The 26,393-nt window shown below is 45.9% G+C and overlaps 1 protein-coding gene across 11 annotated transcripts in view; it reads left to right on the plus strand.

The window, feature by feature from the left end:
- fnip1 (folliculin interacting protein 1) overlaps window positions 1–26,393 on the plus strand; it is a 342,414-nt gene that overhangs the window by 114,609 nt on the left and 201,412 nt on the right. For all 11 annotated transcript variants that reach the window (XM_060935844.1, XM_060935846.1, XM_060935845.1 and 8 more), the window contains one exon: window positions 1,286–1,357. In XM_060935844.1, the coding sequence (XP_060791827.1) occupies window positions 1,286–1,357 (72 nt within the window). The remainder of the gene's footprint in view (window positions 1–1,285; window positions 1,358–26,393) is intronic.

Here is a 26,393-nt window from a genome sequence, read left to right on the forward strand (position 1 = left end):
AAGTATGACAAAGGAGACCCTGGACTGTTGAGCAAATGAAATCGTATATCAAACAGGAATGGGAAAGAATTTCATTTTCAAAACTTCAACAATGTGTCCTCATTTCCCAAACACTGACTGAGTGTTGTTAAAAGTCAAGGTGATGTAACACAGTGGGAAACATGCCCCTGTCCCAACTTTTTTGGAACATGTTGCAGGCATCAAATTCAGAATGAGAGTATATTTATGAAAACAGGAATGTTTAACATCTAAATATCTTGCCTTTGTGTTGTATTCAATTGAATATGCAGTGCCAGTCAAAGGTTTGGGCACACCTACTCATTCATAGGTTTTCCTGTATTTTGACCATTTTTCTACATTGTCAAACAATACTGAAGACAGCAAAACTATCAAATAACATGTCTGGAATACATCTGGAATTACGTGGTCGACAAAAAAAGGGTTTAAAAATGTGTGATTTATTTATATATATATATATATATATATATATATATATATATATATATATATATATACACACATTTTTTTAAACACTTTTTTTTTCACCAAGGTAAACGGTGGCTACTTTGAAGAATCTAAAATATGATATATATATTTCATATTTTAGATTCTTCAAAGCAGCCACCGTTTACCTTGGTGACAGCTTTTCACACTATTGGCATTATCTTAATAATCAGCTTCATGAGGTAGTTACCTGGAATGCCTTTCAATCAGGTGTTCCTTGTCAAAAGTTAATTTATTCTTGCCTTCTTAATGCATTTGAGACCATCAAACAGTAAATAATACAAATACAGCCAATAACCTTATTCCACAACTGTAGTAATCCATATGTCAAGAACCTCAAAGAGAAACGACAGGCCATCATTACTTTAAAACATGACGTGTCTTTTACTTCATAAATACAAAGAAAAACCATTGAATTAGGTGTGTCCAAACTTTTGACTGGTGCTGTAGATTGAAAATAATTTACAAGTCATTGCATTCCATTTTTCTTTTTTTTTTCACAGCATCACAACTTTTTTGGAATTGGGGTTGTATACAGTGGTATAAAATCATGATTGTAGGACCACAGTTCAATGTAAAAGAGGATAGGACAAAGTACACAAGACTATATCTGAAGTGCTGCAAAGCACCACAAATACAAACGGCAGTATAACCGTACCATATAAACTGGCTAGGCAGAACAGTAAGCCATAGTCAGACTGGTATTAATGCCTTTGCTGTGAAATATTGAACCATTATTACCTTGTGTCAAACTCACTTTCTTTGCTCGATTCCTTCATAGGTCACAGTAACCCTATGGACATGCCTGCCCGAGGACCATACAATGAGAGAGAGAGCGGTATTGCAAGATCAGGTATGTGGGTGTCTGTGTGCGAGATGCATCAAAATGTGAAAATTATTTGAAATTTCAGCTTTCTTATATCGTTGAATTGTTTCTTATACAACCCCAAATCAGAAAGAGTTGGGACAGTATGTTGAAATAAAAACTGAAAACAATGATTTGTAAATAATCTTTGACCTGTATTGAATTCAAAACAAGACAGCACATTATTTGTTTACCTCATGAATTTTATTGTTTTAAATCACTTATTTAAATTTTGATTCTTGCAACACATTTCCAAAAAAAAAAAGTTGAGACAGTAAAGCATTTACCACTTTATAATGTTACCATTCCTTTTCACAACACTTAAAAGGTGTCTGGGACTGAAGACACCAAATGAAGCATTTCAGGTGTTATTTTGTCCCATTCTTCCTGCGAACAGGACTTGATGTGTGCAACAGTACAGGGTTGTCATGGTTTTTGCTTCAAAATTCTCCACAAGTTCTCTGTTGGGGACAGGCCTCTCCTTCTGTGCTCATGCCTTTATAGTGTGTGCAGAATGTGGTTGTCCATTGTCTTACCTTTGCCTTAACCAAAGTTTCCTTTACCAAGGTCACGGACACGACCCCATACCATGACAGACCCTGGCTTTTGGGCCTATTGTTGGTAACAGTCAGGATGGTCCTTTTCATCTGTGGTCCGAAGCACACAGTGTCCATTTCTTCCAAAAAAGAGCCAAAATACTAATTCATCTGACCACAATACACATTTCCACTGTGTGATGGTCCATCCCAAATGCCTCAAAGCCTAGAGAAGTTGACAGCACTTCTGGATACAGTTAACATAAGTCTTCTTTTTTGCACAATAAAATTTTAACTGGCGATTGTGGATGTAACGCCGTATTGTAGTGTTTGACAAAGGTTGATGTAGTGCCGTCTGATGGATCGGCAATCATAGTTGTTCAGCTTATTTTATTGTTTTATTTCATTACTGCTCCTAAATTGCCCCATCCCAACTTTTTTTTGGAATGTGTTGCAGGCCTGAAAGGCAGGAATGGAAGTATATTAACAAATGAAATGAAGTACAATATATTCATGACAAAACATGAGGTATATTGGGTTCATACTATGTGCAGTGAAATACAAGTTAACATAAATTTAGAAATTCACTGCTTTCTTTTATTTATTTGCATTTTTATTACCATCCCAACTTTTTCCGATTTGGGGTTATATTATAGGTGGTAATGCACATTGTGCCTCATTCAGCAATCTTTAAGTAAAGTCGTGTGTATATGTTTGCATAAGCCGAACCAAGCTAAAAATGTATGCTGAATTTACAAAAAAAAAATCTCAATTTTTGTTTTCATATTTGTGTATGTTGATGATAAATGCCAATTACCCATAAATTACTGGAAGCATGCATGCCACAGCTAATTGAACAACTGGACTTATTTTCCATGAACTGGATTTGGGATGACTCGCTGTCTTTTACATACACTGTGTAAATATTTTTTTCATACAAACTTTGTTATAGATTTCTATTGTATTACTTCTACATTGTTATCAGTACAAAAACATTTTAGAGTTCCAAACATTTGTTTTCCAACACAAAATTAAATGTTACAGGAAAAAAAAAGTTTGCATCTAAACAGCATATTATGAGACCACACTTCAGATTAAAACATAATGAAGGCTACTGGGTTTTGCTGCAAAATTAATAAGCAAGTATGACAAAGTGTCCAGAAGAACTGTGGCTGGTTCTGTAAGATGCTCAGCAAAACCTACAGCTCAGTTCCTTATTATTGGCATTGGTCTGTCTCGTCAGACAATGGTATAGTGCTAAGAGGTGGAAGAGCACCTTCTAGTGTGTCTATGCAGACCCACTCTAGAGTAACAGTCTCTTCTGCACTGTCTACAGACAAAGGTAGATGGTGCTCTTATAGAGGCTGCCCTTGCATTCCTTTTGGTTCTCTTCTCAACGAGGTGGACATTTCTGGGGTTCTCTGCCCTCTGCACTCCATTTCTGACTGGAACTCTCCATTCATCACAACTGTCCGCGATGTATTCCCAGTTGTTAGGGTTGTCAGTTAACTGCATGTCCCTTTTGCAGACATCTTTGTATCAGAGTTTTGGATGCCCAACTGAGCAAGATGCTGTACACAACTCCCTATAAAGTATGTCCCATGGAATTTGACCTGGCTCCATCCATCGAACATGAACAATTCACCTGAGGCATCTCAGGCTGAGAAGTGCAACCAAGCTAGGGATTCCAGCACACTTAAAGGAGATATGCAGAACCATGGCCTCAGTTTTTGTTTATAAATGCCTTGAGACCTCAAGAATGGCATAGGAATAGTTTTAAGCATTAACAATAAATCTAATATCGTAATTTTTATGATTAAAATGATTCATATAGGTAGTGGTCTGAGTGAATGACCTTGACATCTGTGATGTCACAGCAGGAAGGCTATCGGTCTCATCGCCATTTTTGCTATACTAAAACAGCACTAACTGCAACTTCGATCCTCCATTTTGAGCCAAGTTGTCACCATGCCACGTAGATGTGTTGCTGGCGGGTGCAGCAACACGACAGAAGATGGATGTACAGTATGTTGCATTCATGGCCCAAGAATGTTCAAACTGCAAAGATTTGGACGCTTTTTGCATGAAATTCACAGACACATTTTACTGATGACTCGAAACATCTGATCTGTTGAGAAGCATTGGCTATAAGCCCGTATTGAAAGAGGGTGCAGTACCAACATCTCATCTCATTATCTCTAGCCGCTTTATCCTTCTACAGGGTCGCAGGCAAGCTGGAGCCTATCCCAGCTGACTACGGGCGAAAGGCGGGGTACACCCTGGACAAGTCGCCAGGTCATCACAGGGCTGACACATAGACACAGACAACCATTCACACTCACATTCACACCTACGGTCAATTTAGAGTCACCAGTTAACCTAACCTGCATGTCTTTGGACTGTGGGGGAAACCGGAGCACCCGGAGGAAACCCACGCGGACACGGGGAGAACATGCAAACTCCACACAGAAAGGCCCTCGCCGGCCCCGGGGCTCGAACCCAGGACCTTCTTGCTGTGAGGCGACAGCGCTAACCACTACACCACCGTGCCGCCTACAGTACCAACAATTAAAGGAAAAGAAAACTAGAAGAAAAGGAAAGTAAGTTCAGTTGCAGCAGTTCTCCCAGAGTGTGAGCTGAGCAGTAATGGCGGAATACTCAGTGCGGAGAATGAGTGGACCAGTCGTCAGATTTCTCCGCTGGATATGCTTCCCCCCTGCTGGATATGCTTGCCTCAGCAGCAATATCTCACCCTTACGTGGAAGAAGTAAGTGAACGAAGAACTGAAAGTCAGATTGTTTCAAAATCATCGGCCACAAGATCAGTTTTCAAGAAGCGAGAACACAGATGGGTAAAATGCAACTCTCATTTGGTTACATAATAACAACAACAGCAACACTCGTTGTTTATCTGCATTTAAATTAATACGTGTCATTTGTATTGTGTATTTAAGTGTGGGTGCAATCAGTTAATTATTGAAATTAAGTGATCAATCTCGTTAAATCAGTCTCATTAAGTTTGAAGGTTAATAATTAAAATGAATCAATCCCATTGAATCGTTTACTTTGACTCATTTGAATTGAATCATACCATAGAATCAGTCTCATTTGAAGTGAATCGTTCAGTGAATCGTTCAATGAATCATTTAGTGAATCATACCAATGAATCATTTAGTGAATCGTTCAATGAATCATTTAGTGAATCATACCATTAATCCTGGATAAGTTACCAAACAGCTAGATTATGGTATATTTCCAAATTATTACGATCACTTACCACATTACATAACTTTTATATGCACCCTTTTGAATTCGAGGGAGATTGGGGACTTCATATATATATTGTTCACACAAACAGTTTGTTTAATAAATTAATTTATTATACAAAGATAAAAAAATAAATTATTATATACAAGCAGTGAGGTGTGTGTGTGTATGGCCTAGCTTGTTGCTAGCTAAAACAAAGGAATGTTATCTAAGTAGAACAAAAGGTTAGCTCTATTGCTAATCTTTGCTTGTGTGTGTGTGTATGGCCTAGCTTGTGTGTTTGTTAGGCCTGGTGAGGCCTACTGAACACGTGTTGCTAAAGACAAGGTGTAACACTCCCTACGTGTGGGTGGAGCACTGAGGACGGCAGGACAGAGATCAGGTTTGGAAACAGGCTTTATTGCCACACTTTTCAGTGAACAATGTTTATGGGGACTAGACAAACACACACACACAGCCAGCGTCTAGTCCGGAGCCTCCCTTCTGCTCTCACTCTCCCTCCTTAAATAGGGCGCGGTCACTGGGAAGACACACACAAACACAGGTTAATTGTTCTCAGGTGTCGTGATTCTGCCACTTACCTTCCCTGACTCCGCCCTCCTGTCACCGACCGGCGCTTGACCACGCCCCCGCTGCCACATACCCCCACCGCCCGACTCAGGCCGGGCGGCCGTCCGGCCTGCAGCCGACTCCCCCCCCCCCCCCTTGACGGGAGAGGAAGTCCGCCACGACCATCTGCGCCCCCGGCCTGTGGACCACCTTGAAATTAAAGGGTTGGAGCGCCAGATACCAACGGGTGATCCGCGCGTTGGCATCTTTCATGCGGTGGAGCCACTGGAGGGGCGCGTGGTCCGAACAGAGGGTGAAAGAGCGCCCCAGCAGGTAGTACCGGAGGGCGAGGACCGCCCATTTGATCGCCAGGCACTCCTTTTCAATCGTGCTGTAGCGCCCCTCACGCACTGACAGCTTCCGGCTGATGTATAAGACCGGGCGATCCTCCCCCTCCACCTGCTGGGACAAAACGGCCCCCAGCCCTCTGTCCGACGCATCCGTCTGTAACATAAAAGGGAGAGAGAAGTCAGGGGAGTGTAAAAGTGGCCCCCCACACAGTGCAGCCTTTACCTCCGAGAAAGCCCGCTGGCACTGCTCCGTCCACTGGACCGGATCTGGCGCCCCCTTTTTAGTGAGGTCAGTCAGCGGGCTGGTGACGTCCGAATAATTAGGTATAAACCTACGATAGTAGCCAGCCAGCCCCAGGAACTGTCTCACCCCCTTTTTGGTCTTGGGCCTCGGGCAGGCCGCAATCGCTGCTGTCTTATTAATTTGGGGACGCACCTGCCCGTTGCCCAAGTGGAAGCCCAGATACCGTACTTCCACCCGCCCAATCGCACACTTCTTTGGGTTGGCAGTGAGCCCCGCCCGCCTCAGTGACCTAAGGACGGCCCTCAGGTGTTGCAGGTGCCGCTGCCAGTCGTTACTATAAACGATAATGTCGTCCAGGTAGGCGGCCGCATAGGTGGCGTGGGGCCGGAGGACCCGGTCCATCAGCCGCTGAAACGTAGCGGGCGCCCCGAACAGCCCAAACGGAAGTGTGACGAACTGGTGTAAGCCAAACGGTGTGGAAAAGGCCGTTTTCTCCCGGGATAATGGAGTCAAGGGGATCTGCCAATATCCCTTCGTTAAATCCAGTGTCGAGTAGAAGCGAGCCGTGCCTAGTCGATCGAGCAGCTCATCAATACGAGGCATTGGGTACGCGTCAAATTTAGACACCGCGTTGACTTTTCTATAGTCCACACAGAACCGGACCGAGCCGTCGGCCTTGGGAACCAAGACCACCGGGCTGCTCCAGTCGCTGTGGGACTCCTCGACGATGCCCATTTCGAGCATGGCCTGAAGTTCTTCCCGAACCACCTTTTTTTTGTGTTCGGGTAGTCTATAAGGGCGGCTACGCACTACCACCCCCGGGGGTGTCTCTATGTGGTGTTCTATGAGGTTAGTGCGACCGGGCAGGGGCGAGAACACATCCGAAAACTCGGCCTGCAACTGGGCGACCTCCGTGAGCTGGGTCGGGGAGAGGTGGTCTCCACAGGGGACCGGAGAGGTACGTGATGCCAAACTCCCTTTTTGAACCTCCGGCCCCAGCTCCGCCTTCTCCGGAACTACCGACACCAACGCCACGGGGACCTCCTCGTTCCAGAGTTTGAGCAGATTGAGGTGGTAAATCTGTAGCGCCCCACCCCTGTCTGTTCGCCTCACCTCATAGTCGACGTCCCCGACTCGCCGTGTGACCTCAAAGGGTCCTTGCCACTTGGCGATTAATTTGGAGCTCGACGTGGGCAAGAGTACGAGTACTTTATCTCCCGGTGTGAACTCTCTAAGGCGCGTACCCTTGTTGTACAGGCGGGCTTGCCGTTCCTGGGCCTGCCGCAAATTCTCCTGAGTTAGGTGGGTGAGCGTGTGGAGTTTTGCGCGCAGGTCCATAACGTACTGAATTTCATTCTTACTTTGTGAAGGTCCCTCCTCCCAATTTTCCCGCAGCACGTCCAGGATGCCGCGCGGCTTACGCCCATATAATAATTCGAACGGGGAGAACCCCGTGGAGGCTTGAGGGACCTCTCGCACTGAGAACAGCAAGGGTTCGAGCCACTTATCCCAATTACGTGCGTCCTCACTTACGAATTTCTTAATGATATTTTTGAGGGTGCGGTTGAACCGTTCTACTAAACCGTCCGTTTGTGGGTGATATACACTGGTGCGGATCGGCTTAATCCCCAGTAACCCATACAGTTCGCGTAGTGTTCGTGACATAAACGTAGTGCCTTGATCAGTCAGAATCTCTTTCGGGATTCCAACTCGGGAGATGACGCGGAAGAGTGCCTCTGCAATACTGCGTGCTGAGATATTGCGCAGAGGCACTGCTTCCGGGTATCGCGTTGCATAGTCCACTAGAACTAATATAAAGCGGTACCCTCGTGCTGACCGATCTAATGGCCCGACGAGATCCATCCCAATTCTTTCAAACGGGGTCTCGATTAACGGTAGAGGGCGCAATGGCGCTTTTGGAATGGCCGCTGGATTTACTAACTGGCATTCGCGGCATGCCGTACACCACCTACGGACATCGCCGCGAATCCCCGGCCAATAGAATCGGGCCATTATTCGGGCTAGTGTTTTATCCTGCCCTAAGTGTCCAGCCATGGGATTAAAGTGAGCCGCCTGGAATACCAATTCCCGGCGGCTCTTTGGAATCAAAAGCTGCGTGACTCGCTCTTTAGTTTGAGTGTCCTGCGTCACTCGGTATAATCTATCCTTCATAATCGCGAAGTAGGGGAAGGACGGGGTGGCGTTCGGCGGGAGCGTTTGACCATCGATTACTCTCACTTGGTCAAACGCATGCCGCAGAGTCTCGTCTCGCGACTGCTCTAATGGGAAATCCGCGAGGGATTCCCCAATAGAGAGAGGAGGAGCCGGCGGCTCCTCACTCTGACGCGGAGATGACGTAGACGGCTCTGTGACAGCTGCTCCCGCCAAAGCGACACCGGGACCTCCCCCTGTCAAATGGCAGGACCCACTCTCGACTAGGCGTGTCATTAAACCCCGAAATCCCGGCCAATCAGTCCCCAAAATTAACGAGTGGGTAAGGCGAGGATTAACCGCCGCCTTCACTATAAATTTTTCCCCTCTGAAAATAATGTGGACCGACACCAAAGGGTAGCTGTGAACATCCCCGTGCACACACAAAACCTTCACCCCCTGTGCTCCCCCCAATGCCTCGTTTTGAACCAGGCTTTGGCGAATTGAGGTCTGATTACAACCAGAATCCACCAACGCATGATGTGTAGCCCCTTGGATACTCACCGGTATGCGATACGCTCCGGCCCGATCGAGGGCGGCCTCTGGCGCGTCGGGGATCCGAACCACCGCGCCCACTTCCATTGCTGTGCACTGCTCATGAAGGTGGCCCGGCTCCCCGCAGCGCCAGCAAACCGGCCCGGGCTTTCCCTCTGCACCGGTGATCTGGGGCTCACTCACCTGAGATGGGGGAGAGACAGACACAGAAGGGAGACACGGGAGGGCACCGCGGGTGCGGCGGGCCGGCTGGGGTGGAGCCGGCCCCCGCCTCCGCGGTGGGGGAATGGGGCGAGGACGGGACACAGGAGGAGAGGGAGAGAGAGAGAGAGAGAAGAGGAGAGAAGAGACGATGCCATCTGCTGTCCTGCCGCCGGGACAGCCGCCAGATGATCCTCCGCCAGCTCGACTGCCTGATCCAGCGACGCCGGGCGGTGGCACTGGACCCACTCCGCGGTTCCGGCTGGTAAGCGGGCGACGAACTGTTCCAGTACCACCTGGTCGACGATTCCCTCGGCGTCGCGATTGTTGGCCCTCAGCCACCGCCAGCAGGCGTCCCGGAGCTGCTGGCCGAACGCGAACGGCCGGCCGACTTCCTCCAGTCGCAGCGCGCGGAAGCGCTGGCGCTGTTGCTCCGGTGTGCGCCCCACGCGCTGGAGGACGGCCCGGCGGAGGTCCGCGTAGGCCAGCCGGCGGTCGGCGGGGAGCTGTAGCGCGGCCAGCTGCGCCTCTCCCGTGAGCAGGGGGAGGAGGCGCGCCGCGCGCTGCTCGATCGGCCACCCCGAGGCTTCGGCGACCTGTTCGAACAACGTGATGAACGCCTCGGGGTCGTCCTGCAGGCCCATCTTGGTGACAATGAGGGGAGACGGGCCCGCGGCCGGAGCGCTGGTGGACCCCGCCGACACGAGAAGATGCCGGAACGCCTCGCGATCTTCCTGCTGGGCCAGCACCAGGGCTTCGAAGCGCTGCTCCTGCTCCTTTCGGAGCGTGACGAGTGCCTGGTGCTGGCTTTGCTGAGCCGTGGCGAGGGCGTGGACCAGATCGGCGAACGGGGAGGATTCCATGGGGCTGCTGGTTTGGTGCTCCATTCCCGGGTTTCAGCACCACTGTAACACTCCCTACGTGTGGGTGGAGCACTGAGGACGGCAGGACAGAGATCAGGTTTGGAAACAGGCTTTATTGCCACACTTTTCAGTGAACAATGTTTATGGGGACTAGACAAACACACACACACAGCCAGCGTCTAGTCCGGAGCCTCCCTTCTGCTCTCACTCTCCCTCCTTAAATAGGGCGCGGTCACTGGGAAGACACACACAAACACAGGTTAATTGTTCTCAGGTGTCGTGATTCTGCCACTTACCTTCCCTGACTCCGCCCTCCTGTCACCGACCGGCGCTTGACCACGCCCCCGCTGCCACACAAGGGTATTGAGGTATTTCACCTGACGTCACAGGGTCACGTGACGCCCCGGTGTCCGCCATTTTGGACGGCAAGCTAGCTAATGTCAACAACAGTAGCTGGTATGTTACTGTAGCAATGTTTACGTTCAGTCATTTGGATGACTGTTAAAACCTTTCAGTCTCAAGTTTTTCCTTTACTGGATTTACTAGTTTACTGAGCCAGTGAGCCCCGGAGCGCTAGCTAGCCGGCCAGCCAGCCCCGGAGCGCTAGCTAGCCGGCCAGCCAGCCCCGGAGCGCTAGCTAGCTAGCGCCAGCCAGCCCCGGAGCGCGCTCAGTAAACTAGTAAATACAGTAAAGGAAAAACTTATAACGGGCCATGTCTCAACAGACTAAGAAGTTATTTCAATGACATTTAATAACATTTTGTTTATCCTGAGGACCGAAAGTAAATGAAAATGTGAACAAACCTTAGCTGTCAGTGAACAATCCTGGTGGAAGCAGGTAAATGTCATTCTCTAAGCCTGCTAACCTCAATTTTTGCAAATACCTCTCCCTCTGCTCGCCCTGTAAATGCCCTACGTCGCTGGATAGTGAAGGTGTTTTCTGCATCTCGCTCCTTTTTCTTTTATGTTTTTCGTTTGTCGCCTTCCTCGCATTCAAACTGATTCGAGCCGTGCCGTCCAAAATGGCAGCATCACATGACTTGGTCACGTGAGTGAAATACCTCAATTAGCCGTAGCTAACTAAAAGCTAGCTTGTGGATTTCTAGCTGAGGTGTGGTTTATCAGGCCTGATGGCCTGCTGAGCACATGGTAGGCCTTGATTAGCTTTGTGTTGCTAAGCAGACAAAGGGAAGCTGTAGCTAACCCACTAGCTCATAACCATACTGAATCCACTGAAATATTGATGAGATCAAGATGTATAATAATGAAATTAAAATGTTAGTAAGAATGATAAGAGAAAGAGAAGCATGCACAACCTATTAAACAATTGAGAGAACATAGAACCAAAATAAATCAACACGCTGCGTGTCTAACAGTGTAACATAAACCTGGGTTTAAATTCACACTATTTCAAATAAAAGCAAATTCCTAAGACTATCCTAATTATGCCCAAATGCCAAAATCTTACTTAATCCTGCCTTTAGCAAGATATGAAGAAATATTCGCCGGTGTAGTCTCGGGCCTCGCCGTGGGAGCACGTGAGCCGCTCGTGATGGAGGCGTAGAAACTTTCGGGTCCAGCGGAGCACTTGGGTGGTTCCCGTAGAAAGCAGAGGATTCTTGGTCCGAACCTCAGCGTTCGTGAGGAAAAGTCTCTGATCAGAATAAGATGCACAGCGCTTTTGAGTTAAAAAGGATTCAATCGCTTCTTAACTTTTAACTGCCTGGGCTGCAGTCGTGACGTCACTTCTAATACAAGTAAACCGGTTGTAACTCAGGTTGAGTTTAAAGATCGCGCGACTCTAGAGTTTACCTTTGCCAAGGGTAAGAAAGAAAATCGCGCTGAGTGATGGATCTTGCAAGAAAGAAGACGTCTTTTTGGGTGGAGAGCATCCCTTTATGCGTCCAGACTCCTTGAAAACCGGACGCGAGAGACAAAATGGCGGAGCTTCCGCTTGGATTTATGCGTGCATGGCAGACTGACGTAGATGATCCCGCCCACGTGTGACATAGGTCACACGGAAGTTGCCTGGGAATTGTAGTTCTGACACAAGATGGCGGCATGATACCTACATAAGTTACCAGTATAAGATTATTAAAATGCATGCATGTACATGTATGTTGCATAAGTTATAACACCTATCCTGTTTTAATGAGAGTCACATGAGACTGTCAGTTCAATTCCATCCAATTCTCTAGATGGCTTTGTTCTCTGGCTTTATTTCACAAGGTGGGGGCTTCTGTGGCCAACATGTTACTATCGGATTCACTTTCCGATGGTTCGAACTAATACGGTTCTACGTATATAGCAGCAGCACGTACACACACTCCAATTTCAGGACTATCACAGTCAGATGTATTACTATCGGAGGAATCCGAAGAATCTCCAATAAATCTGAACGAAGAGGCCATTGCAACCACTCTCACCTGCCGAGTCTGGCTTTGGTCTATAGCTGTCAAAGGCCTTGGCCTTAAAACTGGTTCCTGCTGTAACGTTATGCACTCTGGTCTAGCTGGTTCAGCGGGGTAGCTCGAATGCCAACTTTGCAGTTGATTTTTAACTCTCAAAAATATATTTTTTATTCCCATTTATGCAGAATACAAGAGTCAAAGTTGGAGATACTATCCACTCAGAAATGTATTTAAAAATAAAGGTTCAACAGCTTCTCCTTTAAGGACCTCTGTGTTAGCCACTTTCTCCTGCCACTTGACCTGGAGAATACATCTGAGACTGTGGAGATGGAAGCTGTTGAGTCGCTTCTCTTGTTTGGCATACATTCTCCAAGTCTCACTGCCATATAGAAGCGTGCTGAGTACACAAGCTTGGTAGATGTGTAGCTTGGTTTTCTCGGTCAGACGAGAAATTGTGCCAAACTCGCTTGTTCAGTTTGGCCATAACAGCTGTAGCTTTGGCGATTCTAGAGTTCGCTTCAGCATCCAAGCTTGAGATGGTAGAGCCAAAGTAGGCCAGTGAGTCCACTACTTCGAGATGGGCATTGTTGATGGTAATCTCTGGTGTGGTGACGGTGTCCTGGGTGAAGATATTTGTCTTTTTCAGGCTGATGGTCAGCTCAAACTCTACAGGCATGAGACAAACGGTCAACTAACAGCTGTAATCCAGCTTTACTGTGTAACACCAGTGCTGCATCATCTGCAAATAACTCTCATATGAGGACTTCCCTGACCTTTGTTTTGGAGCAGAATTGGGCAATATTGTCGAATTTCCCATCATCTCTTCTGCAAATGAAAATTCCATCATTGCAGTCTGCAAAGGCGTGCTGGAGGAGCATGGAGAAGAAAATTCCGAATAGGGTCAGTACCAAGACACAACCTTGCTTCACACCACTGTTCACAGGAAAGACATCTGAGGTTGCACCATTGAAGCCAACAGTGGCATGCATGTCATCATGGAATGAAGTAATCATACTGAGGAGCTTTGAAGGACAACTGATTTTGCACAAGAGACTAAAAAGCCCACTTCTGTTGACTAGGTCGAAGGTTTTTGTCAGGTCAATGAATGTGTTGTACAGTGGGTTCTGCTGCTCTCGACACTTCTCTTGGAGCTGGCATAATGAGAATCATATCCACAGTAGATCTGCCAGCTCTGAAACCAGACTGTGACTCTGGGTTGACTCTCAAGGCGAGGCTCTGCAGACACACCAAGATGACGTGGGCAAAAGCTTTGCCAATGTGACTCAGCAGGGAAATGCCATGATAATTGTTGCAATCACCCCAGTCACCTTTGTTTTTATGTAGGGTGACAATATTGGCATCATGCATGTCTTGTGGAACATAGGCTTCCTCCCAACAGAGACCCAGAAGTTTGTGTAGGTGCTTCAGCAGTGCTGGCTTCCCAAACTTCAGGATTTCTGGTGGGATGTCATCTTTTCCAGGGGCTTTCCTACAAGCTGTACAGTCTATAGTGTGATGTACAAGTGGGGTTTTTTTTCATTTTTATTATTTATTCAGTTATTTATTTCCATTGCAATATGTAAATATCCTGTGTTTGGATGTTAAGAGCACTTCTATATTTTATTGGGGTGATTTGCTGTTATTCTATGATTACTTGTGCACAATGGACATTTCTGATAATCATTAGGTTACACCCCACTCAATTTCGGCTCTTGGATAAAGTGCATGAGGGAGACATTCCCGCGAGCTGCAGGTGCCACGTGGTGCCTGGCTGATGTCAATTAAAAGTTCACGTGAACAACTTCAGGTGGAGACGTTGGGGTGACACACTCTCGGATGCGCTCGACACAGCTGGACAGCTCTCGGTGCCCTCGCTCCAGAGACTCTGGTCTATTTTGGATATTTTTCCCTCGCGTTGGAATATGCTTTTCGGACTTTTCCCTTCACGGATGCCTCTGGAAACACCACTGCTGCTTTGGAGGACATTTAAAGACTGTGAACAGTTCAACGGTCGGCGCAATGGGACCTGAACTCTGGTCTATTTTGGATATTTTTCCCTCGCGTTGGATTATGCTTTTCGGACTTTTCCCTTCACGGATGCCTTGGGAAACACCACTGCTACTTCGGAGGACATTTAAAGACTGTAAACAGTTCAACGGTCGGGGCAATGGGACCTGCTGACCGGCGCTTGCCTAACGCGAGGCACAAAGGGACCGTGAGATAAATTCTGTGTCCTTTATATTTTATGTTACGAATATGTCTGTATTTTGATGTGGTTTGAAAAGGGAACCTTTTGTTTTGTGACCTAGGCCTAGGGTTTTATGTGTGTAACGTGTTGGGGGTTTTGTTTGAACATGTTTCACTTCTGAGTAATAGTAAAACTTTTCTATAACCGAATTCGGTGTTGGGTTTTTTTTTTTTGATAACCTCTCATGTAACAATAGCTTTGTTGACTTCCTTTAAAGTGGGCTGGTTGTCTAGTTCCTCCATGACTGAGAAACTGGGCAAGGCATTCAAAGCTGCACTGGTTATGATGGTCTGTGTTGCATATAGTTCCATGTAGTGTTCCATCCAGCGTTCAAGTTGTTTCCTTGGGTCTGTGATGACCTCCCCAAGCTTGGTCTTAAGTGCTGCGGTCTTGGTGGCAGTGGGGCTCGTGGCTGTTTTAATGCTATTGTACATTGCCCTAGCATTCCCAGTGTTGGCAGCTCATTGGATCCTATTACAAAGGCTCAACCAGTCCTTATTTGCACATCTACGAGCAATCTGCTAGGCTTTGTTGCGTGTGACTCAAAGGGCATCTTGTGTGGCAGGGGAGGGATTCTGTTTGTAAGCTAGTAATGCTTTCCTCTTGTCTTCTGTAACTGGTTGCATCTCCTCCCAATGAGCTTTGAACCAGTCTGTTTTTACAGTCTACCAAATGCTGAAATGGCTGAGGAGTAAATGGCACTGCGAAGTTGGGACCATTTGGTGTTGACATCGTTTCCTCTTAGAGTGGAAGTCTCGATTTTCTTTTGGAGGGAGTCTTTAAACATTTGAGACCTTTCAGGGTTAGTAGTATAGCAGGCGTTGATGCATGAGACAATAACTGAATCATGAATTGAATCGCTGTCCTGAAATTGAATTGTTGTCCTGAATCATGAAATTAATCATGAATTGAATCGCTGTCCTGAATCATCCAAAGCACAGAAAATCCACGTGCCATATCGCAACAAATTTTACCTCCAAATAGCCTAAACTTTGTCTGTCTGATAAATTTTATCCTGTTTATGGTGGGTGTTTCTGAGAGAAACCAATCGAAACCAAATGGTTAGTGTGTCTGCCTCTTGACCAGGAGATCATGAGTTCTACTCACGGTCGGGTCATACCAAACACCATCATGAAAATGGTACCTACCGCCGTCTGGCAAGACATGCTCCAATACAGATGCGAGTAGGGAAGTCAAACTCTTGTGGTTACCAGAGGACTAGCCTCCCCACTGTAACCTTAGCTGTACAGGCGAGCGGCCGAGGGCTATGAAAACTGAGATCGGCGCCGCACTCATACGCCTCAAAGAGCTGGTTAGTACTGGGACAGGAGACTGCCTGGGAAGACCAGATCCTGGCATGGGAGGGACTTTTTGACTATTAACTTGTGTTCAAAACAATGGGTTCCTACCTAGTATTCATGTAAAATCCAAGAAATATTTGACAAAAACACTTTCTTCTCAGGCCCGCTCCGGACTGCGTGCATTCCTTATTAAGACTGAATATGGTGAATTAAACGGCTTCACTGGACTCAAAGCTCAGAGAGCAGCCTATAATGGTAAGGGTTGCTCATTTGCTTTACAAAAATGTTTTCCACTTTGGTCAAATTCTATTGAGAATTCTTTTGTAGGGGGCGGCACGGTGGTGTAGTGGTTAGCGCTGTCGCCTCACAGCAAGAAGGTCCGGGTTTGAGCCCCGTGGCCGGCGAGGGCCTTTCTGTGCAGAGTTTGCATGTTCTCCCCGTGTCTGCGTGGGTTTTCCCCACAGTCCAAAGACATGCAGGTTAGGTTAACTGGTGACTCTAAATTGACCGTAGGGTGTGAGTGTGAATGGTTGTCTGTGTCTGTGTCAGCCTTGTGATGACCTGGCGACTTGTCCAGGGTGTACCCCACCTTTCGCCCGTAGTCAGCTGGGATAGGCTCCAGCTTGCCTGCGACCCTGTAGAACAGGATAAAGCGGCTAGAGATAATGAGATGAGATGAGATTCTTTTGTAGGATTGGTTTAAAAAATATACAGCAGTTTGTCACACATTTTGTCACCTCACTATCATTAGGAATATGTTTCCATTTATTATGGGGAGACCCAGTCATAAACCTGCTTAATACACTCCCTTTAATTAATAAATACTGTTTAAATAAAATATTTATTGAAACATTTTATTGATTAAGGCTATATTGGCCTTATTAAGACTGGCTATATGATAAATTAAACGGCTTCACTGGGCTCAAAGCTCAGAGAGCAGCCTGTAATGGTAAGGGTCTACTTGTTTACGCCCCTTACACCGATCTTTTGTGTCAAAGCGCTCGTACTATGGCACTCGTTTGCTTTACAAAAATTGTTTATTTCCATTTATTATGGGGAGACGCAGTCATAAACCTGCTTAATGCATGCCCTTAAATGAATTATGGTTTGTTTATATCTCGATCTTGTCACACATATTGTCACCACATATAAAATAATTGATAGTGCGTATGGAAAAAGGCTTTGGACGAAATGTCTCAACTATTGGATAACATGCCATTGGACAAAATTGTCATTGGACGAAGTGTCCTGATCCCCAACAGTTCAATGCTGAGTTTCCCAAAAGCATCGGTGCACAAAGATCATCATTAAATGGTAGCATGAGCAGCACAATGAACGCTCTCTCCTTGTTAAGATGCTCTTAGTGTTAAGATGCTTTTGGGAAACCCACTGCAGTTCTTTCTCTCCTTAGTCCAGGTAAGATGCTTCTGACATTGTCTCTGAATCAGAAGTGGCTTGATATTAGGAACACAACAGTTGTAGCCTCTTTCCTAAAGGCGTCTATGCATGGTGGCTCTTGATGCACTGACACCAGCTTCAGCCCACTCCTTGTGAATCTCTCCCTTCTGTGATTTTCTGTGGCTTACCTTCCTTGTGGACGGTGTCGATGATCATCTTCTGGAGAACTTTCAAGTCAGCAGCCTTCCATATGATTGTGGTTGCGTGTACTGAACTTGACTGAGAGATACACGGTATTAATACGGTTTTACTCAAATTTGAAATTAAATATTCTCATGTTCTGGGATTTAAGTTTTTGTGCAGTAGGCCATAATTATCAAAATTAAAATAGAAAAATGCTTGAAACGTTTGTTTACATACAATGAGTCTAGAATATATTACATTTTAATTTTTTTAAATAACTGATGGAAAATATTAAACCTTTTCATGATATTCTAATTGCCTGAGATCCCCATGTGTGTACAACAATCAGCCACAAAATTTAAAACACTGACAGGTAAAGTCAATTACATTGATTGTGGATACAGTGGCACCTATCAAGGGGTGAGATACTGTATATGAGGCAGCAAGAGAAGAGTCAGTTCTTGAAGTTGATGTCTTGGAAACAGGAAAAATGGGCAAGTGTAAGGATCTGAGTGACTTTGACAAGGGCCAGATTGTGATGGCTAGATGATTGGGTCTGAGCATCTTTACATTACATTACATGCCATTTAGTAGATGCTTTTATCCAGAGCAACGTACAACGAGCGCAAAAGTCAGGTACATGAAGTGCTGAACTTCTAGACAAGAAAGTTCTAGTGCCAAATGAACACATGACCGCAATACCTATTGTAATATGCTGTTGGAATACCAATACTCAAACAGCTAAGGAAACAAACCAACCATATAAAGTACAACTAAATAGAGAACTCAAGACTGCTAACCCCAGGCTAGATTGTACACAGCCTGAGTTGGTCTCGACTGAAACACAGTTACATCATGGGCAGGGAAGACGGGGCGAGGTGAAGCCTGAAGAAGTGAGTCTTCAGTCTGTGCTTGAAAGTGGTCAGGGAGTTGGCAGTTCTGACCTCAATGGGAAGGTCATTCCACCAATGGGGAGCCAGGACAGACAGCAGTCTTGAGCGGACCGGGCAGGAGCAGCGAGGAGGGGCCAGATGACCAGTAGTAGCAGAGCGTAAGGATCTGGCTGGCATGTCGGGGCGAATCAGACTCTGGAGGTATGCTGGCCCTAACCCCTTGACAGCCTAGTAAGCTGGCACCATTGTTTTAATTTTGATGCGAGCTGCAATAGGTAGCCAGTGCAGGTTGGCAAGCAGAGGGGTGACATGGGAAGAACGAGAGAGGTTGTAGACCAGGTAAGCTGCAGCATTCTGGATGAGCTGCAGGGGCCTGATGGCAGAAACTGGAGGGCCAGCAAGTAGAGAGTTGCAGTAGTCCAGGCGGGAGAGGATCAGCACTTGGACCAGGAGCTGAGTAGAGTAGGTGGTAAGAAAAGGGTGGATCCTTCGGATGTTATAGAGGAGGAATCCACATGTCTGGGTCAATGCAGCGATGTTCGCGGAGGAGTGTTCGTCATCAAACAACCTCTAGGTTCTTTGCACTGGGTGAAGGAGACCTAGAGCTGTCCCCCAGGGAGATGACAATGTCCAGGGGTGGAGAGGATGGAGCATGAATGTAGATTGCCTCTGTCTTGCCTGGGTTGCACTTTAGGTGATGGTTGTCCATCCAGCTCTGGATGTCACACAGGCAAGCAGAGATGTGGGTGGAGATATGTGTGCCAGAAGGAGGAAATGAGAGAAACAGTTGGGTGTCATCAGCATAGCAGTGGTAACATAGGCCATGAGCAGAGATAATTGGGCTAAGAGACTATGTGTAGAGGGAGAAGAGAAGCAGACTAAGGACTAAACCTTGAGGGACACTGGTGGTAAATGGGCATGGTGCTGATACCTGCATGGTGCAGGTTACCAGACCAGGTAACCTGGAAGGAGTGACCATTGAGGTAGGACTTGAACCAGTCTAGGGCTGTCCCGCAGACCCTAGAACTGATAATGATGACAGGAGGGTGGAGTGATCAACAGTGTCAACTGCAGCAGAAAGCTCAAGGAGAATCAGGACCGAGAAGAGGGAGGCAGCACATACTGCATAAAGTGCCTCACTGAGAGAGAGAAATGCAGTCTTGGTTGAGTGTCCAGTTCGGAAGCCAGACTGGTGAGGATCCAGGAGGTTGTTCTGTGAGGAAAAGCGGAGGGTTGGTCAGCAACAGCACGTTCAAGCGTCTTTGATAGGAAGGGGAGAAGAGAAACGGGGTGGTAACTCTGGATGACAGAGGGGTCTAAGGTGGGTTTTTTTCAGCAGAGGGTTGACATGGACCCAGTTGGAGGAAAAGTCTCTGGAGGACAAGGAGGAGTTGATGGGGGAGGTGATAAATGGGAGGATGTCAGGAATGATGGTCTGGAGGAGAGATGAGGGGATGGGGTCAAGGGCACAGGTGGTTGGGCAGTGAGAGAGCAGGAGCTGAGAGACATCTAAAGTGGAAAGAGGGGGAAAAGCAGAGAGCAAGGGGGAAGAGACCGGGAGGGTGAGGCAGGTGTGGTGAAGGAGTTGTGGATTGCTATGATCTCAAAAAAGATGGCAAAGTCCTCTGCAATGATGGAGGACTGAGGTGCAGCTGGTGGAGAGTTGAGGAGAGAACAGAAAATGGAAAATAATTGATAAGGGTTGGAGATGGAGGTGTGAATTTTGGAGTGATAAAACTCGATCTTGGCTGATTTGAGTGAGGCTGAGAACTCAGCAAGGAGGGACTGGTAGTGGGACAGGTTGGCAGGGACCCTGGATTTTCTCCACTTCCTTTCTGCTGCACGGAGACCGATTCTGTAGGAGCGAAGTGTTTCAGAAGTGCATCTCCAAAATGGCACATCTTGTGGGGTGTTCCCAGTATGCAGTGGTTAGTCCCTAACAAAAGTGGTCCAAGGAAGGACAACTGGTGACAGGGTCATGATTGTCAAAAGCTCATCGATTTGCATGAACCACGAAGGCTAGCCCATATGGTCCAATCCCACAGAAGAGCTACTGTAGCACAAACTGCTGAAAAAGTTAATGTTGACACCTTTCTGTTTTAGCCAGCAGTAACTTTCTCAGCAGTTTGTGCTACAGTAGCTCTTGTGTGGGATTGGACCATATGGGCTAGCCTTCATGCCTCATGCGAATCGATGAGCCTTTGACGCCCATGACCCTGTATTTTTTACACACACACACACACACACACACACACACACACAGAGTTGCGGTCAGAAGTTTATATAAACGAACATGAATGTCATGGCAATATTAGGCTTTCAGTGATTTCTTTGAACCCTTCTTTTTCTGTGGCAGAATGACTGTACTACATACAACTTTAGTCAATGAAATTAAACAGACAAGGTAAAAAATGTACACGCACCCACTTGGATTATTAATTCAATGGTACTAAAAGTTCTAAAATGTCTTTTTACTTGCCAAGGTCTAACTTCTAATTAGTGATCATGATTGACTACACCTGGTAGCTTCTCTGTGCCAACATAAAAAGGGTTTGTTTGTTTGTTTGACAGCACTCATGGGATTGGCAAACACAATACAGTGGGAAAGTCCAAGGAGTGCAGTGCAGATTTGAGAAACAATCATAGATTTACACAACTCAGTAATGTTACTTGAAGCCATTTATGAACAACTGCAGATTCCAAAAGCATCAGTTCAAATAGTTGTACGTAAATAGAAGTTATTGGGAGGTGTAGCCACTTTGCTGGAAGAAGACCCAAACTGTTACCCACACCTGAGAGGAAATTGGTTTGGATGCTCAGAAGTGACTCAGAAACCCTCAAGGCACAGACCTATGTTAAACTGGAAGCTGCTGGAACACCGTCTACAATTGAGTGAGTTTTATATCATCAAGGACTGAGAGGCTGCCATCCAAGAAGGAACCCTGTGCTCCAAAATCAACACCTTGAAGCTTAACTAAAGTTTGCAGCTGATCACATGGACAGAGAAAAAGCCTTCTGGAGAAAAGTTATATGGTCAGATGAGACAAAGATTGAATTATTTGGCGACAATGACCAGAGGTACACTGTAACAGCTGTTCAGCATGGTGCTGGGGATCCTCATGCTCTGGGGCTGTTTTGCTGTTAGTGCAACTGGTGCATTTCACAAAGTGGATAGAAAAAAGATCCTCAGAATTCTTGAGCATGACCTCACGCCATCTGCTAGATGCTTGTAACTTGGACACAATTGGGTGTTTTGAGAAGATGGTGAAAAAGACAGTGACCCCAAATTCATATCAGAGCTGGTTGTGGAATGGATAAAGCAGGCTAACATTAAGCTTAAAACAAGTCCTGACCTCAGGCCGATCAAAATTATATGGATTGTGCTTAAATGGTTGATCTGTGCCAGGAACCGCACACGTTTTACTTGAACTCTGGCAATTCTGCCAAGAAGAGTCATCAAATATCCAAACAGAATACTACCGGAGACTTGTTGATGGCTTCTAAAAGTGTCTGGTCAAAGTGAAACTTGTTAAAGGGATAGTTCGGGATTTTTGACATGAATCTGTATGGCATCCCCATCAATAGTGTCGTGCAAACACACTGACTTACCCCTGACAGCATCCTGTGAGTCCAGTTCTTGTCCAGTTTTGGTCCAGATGAAAGTAGTCCGGCAAGTTTGTTGGGGTCACGAAAGTAAAACGTTTTTCGTCTCAAAACAGTACGTGTTCAAAAGAGTGATATATTTGCATCACAAAACCGTTGCCAAATAAAAAGTCAGACCTCGAAATCGCTTGGCATTATTTTCTCTCCCTTCTTATCACTGCACGCTGCCGGCTTCATCCAGCTGCGGCTCCAGCTTCAAGGATAAGCTGGAGCTGCATAAGTAGGAGTCCCGGCGGATGGTTTGTATTTGATTCGTTTATATCCCGACCTTGTTAGCTGTCAGATTTATGTTCATGGACCCGGTAAGCTGGTAAATAATATTTATTATTATTTTTTTTTTTCTTTACCAAATTCTAACAGAAAACGAGAGCGCCCGAAAGGGAAAACCGAGCCGAGCCGCCTCACGGCTGTAATGCAAATTGCTTTCCTCCTCAGTATACAAGTGCGCTTCCATGGCAGGGAAAAAGAAACTACCACTGCTGCCTATGTAGTGCCCTATTTATACAAATAGGAGTCATTCAGGATTCAGCCATGACACGGAGCAAAAACATGGCTGAATCCTGAATGACTCCTATTTGTATAAATAGGGCACTGCATAGGCAGCAGTGGTAGTTTCTTTTTCCCTGCCATGGAAGCGCACTTGTATACTGAGGAGGAAAGCAATTTGCATTACAGCCGTGAGGCGGCTCGGCTCGGCTCGGTTTTCCCTTTCGGGCGCTCTCGTTTTCTGTATATAAGTTTGACCTGGTGTTGATTTCAGAAAACCCAAAATAATAACTTGCATACCAAATTATTTTTTGTTTGTTTTTTGTTTTGTTTTTAAAATCTTATTAAGGGTGTTGTATACTCATTCTGCCACAAGCAAAAAGAAGAAAAAAAAGATTCAAAGAAATAATTGAAAGGCCAATATTAGCATGGACAATATTGTCCAAGTAGGTACACTTCTGACTGCAACTGTATGTCTGCATGCATGTCTGTATGTATTGAGGTATTTCACTCACGTGACCAAGTCATGTGATGCTGCCATTTTGGACGGCACGGCTCGAATCAGTTTGAATGCGAGGAAGGCGACAAACGAAAAACAAAAGAAAAAGGAGCGAGATGCAGAAAACACCTTCACTATCCAGTGACGTAGGGCATTTACAGGGCGAGCAGAGGGAGAGGTATTTGCAAAAATTGAGGTTAGCAGGCTTAGAGAACGATGTTTACCTGCTTCCACCAGGATTGTTCACTGACGTACGGAAGTACACGAAGCCCTCGTCTTTACCTGACTTCGGCCCACATGATCTGTACACCTATGTCGTTAAAAACCCATCGCCATACACAGGTATTGATCTGACAGCGTATAAGAGTTTGGATGCCTACAAATATTTTGTGTCAGGCTGGGTAACATGCCTACATCAGCGGGTCGTCCCTGGAGCCGGTGGTCGCCATCTGATTACAGCTAAGGTTTGTTCACATTTTCATTTACTTTCGGTCCTCAGGATAAACAAAATGTTATTAAATGTCATTGAAATAACTTCTTAGTCTGTTGAGACATGGCCCGTTATAAATTTGCTGTTACCAGGCAATGACTAAGAACTGTATTATTAGGGTCGGTGTCTGTGTTGTAGCAGTGTACTAGCAGCTAGCTGTTAGTACTAGCTAATGTCAACAACATAGTAGCTGGTATGTTACTGTAGCAATGTTTACGTTCAGTCATTTGGATGACTGTTAAAACCTTTCAGTCTCAAGTTTTTCCTTTACTGGATTTACTAGTTTACTGAGCTAGCGCGCTCGGCCAAACCGGGAGCCATCGCGCGCTCTCCGGCCGAGCCGGGAGCCATCGCGCGCTCTCCGGCCGAGCCGGGAGCCATCGCGCGCTCTCCGGCCGAGCCGGGAGCCATCGCGCGCTCTCCGGCCGGGCCGCGAGCCATCGCGCGCTCTCCGGCCGGGCCGCGAGCCATCGCGCGCTCTCCGGCCGGGCCGCGAGCCATCGCGCGCTCTCCGGCCGGGCCGCGAGCCATCGCGCGCTCTCCGGCCGGGCCGCGAGCCATCGCGCGCTCTCCGGCCGGGCCGCGAGCCATCGCGCGCTCTCCGGCCGGGCCGCGAGCCATCGCGCGCTCTCCGGCCGGGCCGGGAGCCATCGCGCGCTCTCCGGCCGGGCCGCGAGCCATCGCGCGCTCTCCGGCCGGGCCGCGAGCCATCGCGCGCTCTCCGGCCGGGCCGCGAGCCATCGCGCGCTCTCCGGCCGGGCCGGGAGCCATCGCGCGCTAGCTCAGTAAACTAGTAAATCCAGTAAAGGAAAAACTTGAGACTGAAAGGTTTTAACAGTCATCCAAATGACTGAACGTAAATATTGCTACAGTAACATACTAGCTACTGTTGTTGACATTAGCTAGCTTGCCGTCCAAAATGGTGGACACCGGGGCGTCACGTGACCCTGTGACGTCAGGTGAAATACCTCAATATCCCAGAGTTGAAGCTGTTCAGTACAGAGGGATGGGCTAAAATTCCTCCAAGCTGATGTTCAGGACTGATCAACAGTTACTGAAAACATTTGTTTGCAGTTATTGCTGCACAAGGCAGTTACAACAGATACTGAAAGCAAACATTCATGTACTTTTGCCACTCACTGATGTTATATTGAATCATTTTCCTTAATAAATAAATGACTAAGTATAATTTTATTTGTCTCATTTGTTTAATTGGGTTCTCTTTCTCATTTTAGGACTTGTGTGAAAATCTGATGTTTTAAGTCATATTTATGCAAAAATATAGAAAATGCTAAAGGATTCACAAAATTTCAAGTGTGTGTGATGTATTAAAATATAAATATTTTAATTTGTGTATCTGTATTTGAAATAAGTTTAACTTGACAGTATAATCCATATATAAAAATCTAGTAACTCACAAATAAGATTCAGAGATGGTCAGTTGTGATTTACTAGTCATTTGTTATTACATTAGTTCTTTTACACTCTAGTCATTAGTTCCATTACATTAGGTCTTATGTGTAAATTGACTGATACCTTTCAACAATGAGATCCCTTTGATGCTTTGTAAGCTCTCTGCGAACCATGGCTTTTGCTGGAGGATGCAACCGAGTAAATGTCAGGAAAATCCTACTAGGACAGCTGAACTTTTATTAGGGGTTAATCAGAGTCATTTTAATTGATGGCAGGTGTGTACCCAAAATGACTGAATGCTGTAATTAAGTCAAAAGGTGCTTCGACAAAATATTAGTTTAAGGGTGTGCACACTTATGCAACCAGCTTATTGTACGTTTATTTTTTATGTTTTCCCCACCAACAGACTTATTTGTTTTTCAATTGAATTGTACAGGTTGTAGGTCACATTAAAGGTAGAAAAAGTTTTAAAATTATTTATTGTGGTCTCATAGGTTTTTCTGATGTAAAAAAACAACAACAATCATTTTAATGGGGTGTGTACACTTTTTATATCCACTGTACAAACTCAGGAGCAGGATATAAACAAACTTCCGAATTTATGGGATTTTCATGAATACCAATTTTTTTTGTGTAAACTCTCATACGAACAATCAAGGAGGCCCATTGTGTGTTGGTGAACAGTACATCATAAATGTTGTTAACTGTATTCAGTAAAACTAGTGTTGCACAAATTTTCCTATAGCATGGATTAAAAAAAATAATAAGATTCAAGACATTACAAATAGGCAGAAATTTTCTATGCCTATTCTTAACCTGCAGTACTGGGGCAGGCCAAGAAGATTGCAGCAGTTTTCAAAGATGACATATCCACTGAAATCAGTATATTATGACATGCATTAAATGTTCAATAGAAGCTAATGTTTTCGCACTATGTGCTAGGATTGGCTAAACTGAATTCAAAGGTTAGGCAGTGAATGACGGTGCTTACCACCAGAAGTAATGGTTGGTGTTAACAGTTTCTCTGTTTGAATACTGTAGCTTTTTATTACCAGGTGTCATTTCCTGTCTGTGCACTTGTGCTTGAAGAAACTTCAAAAACTACCTTGTCCTGCCTAACTCCATATTGGATATCTCTCTGAAAAAACACTCCTAAATTGGCACTGGTTACACTGAGTTGTTTCTGTTCATGGGTTTTGAATTGAAATGTCTCGCAGAGAGGACCTGATCACTCTCCACCTTGCATCAAATGAATGGCTTAGGTATTTAAAAAATGTTGAGGGGCAACTGAGCACATGAATATTTTTGTAAAATTAATTATAGA

This window comes from Neoarius graeffei, chromosome 12 (assembly GCF_027579695.1).
Source record: "Neoarius graeffei isolate fNeoGra1 chromosome 12, fNeoGra1.pri, whole genome shotgun sequence".
In the NCBI taxonomy this organism is placed as follows: Eukaryota; Metazoa; Chordata; class Actinopteri; order Siluriformes; family Ariidae; genus Neoarius; species Neoarius graeffei.